The 4,567-nt window shown below is 37.8% G+C and overlaps 1 protein-coding gene across 1 annotated transcript; it reads right to left on the reverse strand.

The window, feature by feature from the left end:
* Positions 1 to 2,677: 2,677 nt before the first annotated feature.
* On the reverse strand, positions 2,678 to 3,748 carry LOC131848568 (serendipity locus protein beta-like; the record flags this gene model as incomplete). Its single annotated transcript, XM_059198483.1, has 2 exons — positions 2,678 to 2,877; positions 3,592 to 3,748. Coding segments are annotated over 2 exons (357 nt in total), but the record flags the coding sequence as incomplete, so codon positions are not given.
* Between the last annotated feature and the right edge of the window lie 819 nt (positions 3,749 to 4,567).

A 4,567-nucleotide genomic window follows, 5' to 3' on the forward strand; every position in this document is an offset into this window, starting at 1 on the left:
ACTATTAATAAATCCATTAGTAGAATATATAAAAATCCTTTCCAATTATGTTCTCTATTTACTATATAGTTAATAATATCACGAGGCGTTCATTCCCAAACGATGCCGCGATACATGCGTAGTGTTTGTAGTCACTAACGTATAATATGTACAATTCAATCTACCCGCATATTTTCTCTTCTAAGCTCCAGCTAAATGTTGTAAGACGTTTTCGTACCCATGTTATTGCATTTACTAGAAACACCGAGCCCCTACCTCGAATATGTAACGTTTTCGAGTTCGTTCCGTCTCTATCTGACCACCGTAACATATCCGTAGTTAGAACGAGACGGTACGCTCAAAAATTCGCTGCAAGGGCTCTATCGATACTCGTAAGAATAACATTCGATAAAAAATATAAAAACAAAATAATATATCTGAGGTATTACGAAACACTGGAGGTATACGCTTGAAACCCGGGTGTAGCCAGTTCAAAACCCGAAAACTAACCCGCGGTTTAATTTTAAATTAACATCTATTTTTAAGTTGAGGTTATGAGAACTTATGTATAAACTATCTGGAAATAACCAAATAACTTTCCGTTATACTTAAATACATATCACAAAGTACGAATATGTAACATTCCGAGAATGAAAATAAAATACGAAAACTTAAATTATTTCTTTAACCCAAGTTACTTATATTGAAAAAAATAAATGCAAAATATAATGTTGCTCTGAACGATCGAACGTTTAAAAACTGCGTTGCTTTTTACTGCTCACAGAACAGATGCATACAACAAATTTGTTTCAACGGTTTTTTTGTAAACTGTTTCAAAAACAGGATCACTTTCAGTGAATTGATATGTTCCGAATCGAGTAATGAACAATATTGGATATGGCACAAGGTTATCAAATCATTTCAACACTTGTAGAATTTCAACGTTTCCTTTAAATCATTGTATATAAGTTACTGAAAATAAGTATGTAGATATCTCCTTATGTTTCTTTGGCTTGTGAAATATCACGGTGTTAAATACTTGCATTTCATATGTATCAGTAGAGATAGATGTGATATGTCAAACTAAGACTCGTTTCGTTCATCTACGAGCATATGATTCTAGTCTATGATATTATCTGTCAACGTTCACCCTGAGAAGATATGTATGACTTGTGTTTCAAACGAATGCGGTTCTCAAGTAATTTCCTACATATATAATGTAAATAAAATAATTTTTATACAATCTGCAGCCATCTTATGGTTAATTCTAAGATTTTTGAGAATATAATAATAATAATAATAATAATAATCTAATAAATTTTCAATAACGTGACGTCCTCTACGTTGGTCAACATTTAAATAAGAGTCACTATACACTCATAGAGAGAAATCCGAAAATGGATACAGGTTAAATATAATTCTATCAATTATTACCTAAAGTCTACGTAATTTTATACAGAAGAAATGATTAAATTTTACTTCATGATTTCAAATCATGCACACGTATACGATCGTCGAATCCCTATCCGAAGACCTCGCACAGGCTCAAGGGCGCATCTCTACTTCTACGTCACTTTACTCACTCATAACCCTGTATTCTAGGGGCCCTGGAGGCCCCATCGCACGTTATCGCTCACTGTTCGCCGGTCCACCGGCAATCGTTCCTCGTTCCTCGTTCACCGCCTCCGCGTCGCGTCGTTCGTTCTTGAGCGAGTCTCCGAACACCATCCAACTTATGGCATCAGACGAACGAAGGCACGGCTACTTATACATTGATGACTATTATTTACTGAAGCTTCATACGCACATACAATAGATTTATTATTATATCGTTCAATTAGACGTAATTTTGTACTTTCGAAATCAGATTCTAGGAAGTCTTTAGATTTTTACTCAACATTAACATTTATTTTTTATTCTCTAATTTTTTTTTTGTAATTAACTCCTAAATAATCTGTATTTTTTTTTTCATTTAAATTTGGCGTTCCGGAAAAAAGTTACTTTAAAAAATATTTTCTTTCCACTTTAAATTTACTGTTTAAAAATTTGCATGTTCCATTTTGTACAGTTATCGAATCTAATTTGACACTAGATAATTATCGAAAAGTGATTTAAAAAATTGCATCTTCTCTTTAGAATACAGTTGGCATTACTTTGGCAGTACTAGAAATATTAATACTTTAGTATTGCTCTGGATTACATTGTCATATTGAACACTGATGGAACATTTCCACTAGAAAATGTCAGTAACTTGCGTACTGTTAGTCACAAGTCCGAACTTTAAAGCGTACACTAGGCGCTGGGCGTGCCGCTAGGCCGCACGCGACAATACTGCATGTAATTTTTAAAACTAACGTCAATATTTTACTAATTATATGATGATGAATTATAAAGGTGGGTAAAGTTCGGGTATGAGCGGCATATTCAGGGTTGCACACAGTTGTGCTATCCCTTTGCGTTCAAAAGTCGATGAACATACTAAATACGCCTTATCCCGTGGCCAAGTTCATTTGGAATAGGGAGTTTTACCACCGAATTAAGCCATGGTTCGAGGGCCGCATGAAGGCCGGCGCAGGAAGCTGTGGTCCGTGGTCGCTGGCGCCCAGGCTTGGTCGAGGTAAGGTGGGAGGGTGCCAGCGCGCTGTAGCGCCGACGTCTTCAGCAACCGCTTCAGCATCCCGCTGCCGGTGTTGCAGGCTCATGTAGTGCACAGCGAGTTCTTGGTTCTGTACCTTCGGTGGCAGAACTCGCACACGTACAAAGTATCAGACTGCTCGTGTTTGTCTTGGAAGTGTCGTTTCAAGGAATAGTAACAAGAGAATGTCCTGCGGCAGTACGGACACTCTTGAGGCTCGTTGATGCCGCCAGCTGTCGGCGGAGGCATACGGAGGGGCACAGCTGGAAAACGTAGAAAAGAGTAAATTTTCAAACGAGTTCACTTCCAGATTGGTCAGCGGCTGCTAGAATTTGGGAGTGTATTTTAGCTGGCAACACACACGAGACAGATTAATGTAGACAAAATTTGTAACAATGTATATGTACTTGAGGTTATTTTTATATGAGTACGTAGAATGTATGAGGTTAATAATAATAATTATAATACGAATAATATGCACTGTACACATTGACTAACTACACAGTAATCAATGAGTTTTTATAATATTCAAAATCTGGAAATCTTCAACCAATGACACAGAAACACGTGATAACAAAAATGATAGAAGCATGCTCCAAGCAACAATAACAACGTCAAAAACTGCGAAACCTGATGGAGGTGGGGCCTTTGGCTTTGGGACAATAGAAAAACAAATAGAAACAAAAATGTCTAAAATCATGAAGTTTAAAGAACTAAACCAGTAAGAAAACTAAAAGGACTAAACCTATCTCAGTCTAGTCAGATAGAATATATTTGTTAATGAGTTAGCTTCATTTACCCTATGTTGTCTGCTGTATAAACAAAAAATCAACCTGTGATTGATAAGTACGGCGGTGGTGTGCAGATTGTTCTGTTGGTTCCTTTGCTAGATGAATACTGCTGCACGCTGCGCCAACTCCGTCCGAGTAATAAAAAACCGGATATCCTCCGCCCCGCCCGGTCTCGACTTGTGGTACGTGTATATGTGTCATCAGAGAGTTCCTCGAGCAGTAGACTACCGCATATGGTACATCGGTACTCCTCCTGCCTCTCGGGCGCTTGTCGGCAATGCCGCTTCAGCGATGCCTTCGAACACAGAACTTTCCCGCATATTGAGCACGTGGACAATTTTACCTGTAAACAGATCGGCAAAAACAAACAAATGTGGGGGTTGGTCCGTAATGCGCTCAAATAAAACACGTCACCTAGCTGGGAGTCTAGAATTTTCCAAATGGCACATTCACAGGTTGTTACTGTTGTTGTTCAAATTTTGAATTTGAACCAAACATAATTAAACAGTGAACAAAGTGACTAAATTATAAAGCAGTGAAATAATACAAAAAATTTTAAAATAAAATTAAATAAATAGAAATGATGGCGAAGTTGCAGCAGTCGATGATGGTGTTAGAACATACATGCAGTATAGTGGAAACTACACACCGCACAAGACCGACAATGCAAAGCTCGGACATACAAACGCAACTCTAGTAGTCAAGCGGAGGTGGTCGGTGTACAGAAGCGTGTGCACTCAAAGTTGACGGTGGACGGTGGACGGTGGCAAACAGCGCGAGCGCTGTCGCTCGGGGCGGCCAATAAAACTGACAATATGATTTTTATGTATTTGTTTCTATTAAAAACGCCATTATCATCAATATTAGATTTATGAAGTTCGGTTTAACGATTACAATTACATTTTATGAGTTACGTCAAGTATCTTTAATAAAAGCAGCAGGCTGGAATAGAGTCATTCATACAATACAATTATGTGATGTTAATTCATTTCGATAATAATCCACGCAGGCGTGGTTGCAGTCCAAATTGGCCTGCATTACAGAATACCATTTATTGAATTTAAAACTGTATCACGAAAGGTGCACTCCTGTTATTGTGATGCAAAGACACAGAAATATCAGTAGAAGACGAAAATAAAACGTCATTGAGACGACGGCAATA

Source organism: Achroia grisella, unplaced genomic scaffold (genome assembly GCF_030625045.1).
Source record: "Achroia grisella isolate CSIRO2021 unplaced genomic scaffold, CSIRO_AGI_Agris_v1 utg5611, whole genome shotgun sequence".
In the NCBI taxonomy this organism is placed as follows: domain Eukaryota; kingdom Metazoa; phylum Arthropoda; class Insecta; order Lepidoptera; family Pyralidae; genus Achroia; species Achroia grisella.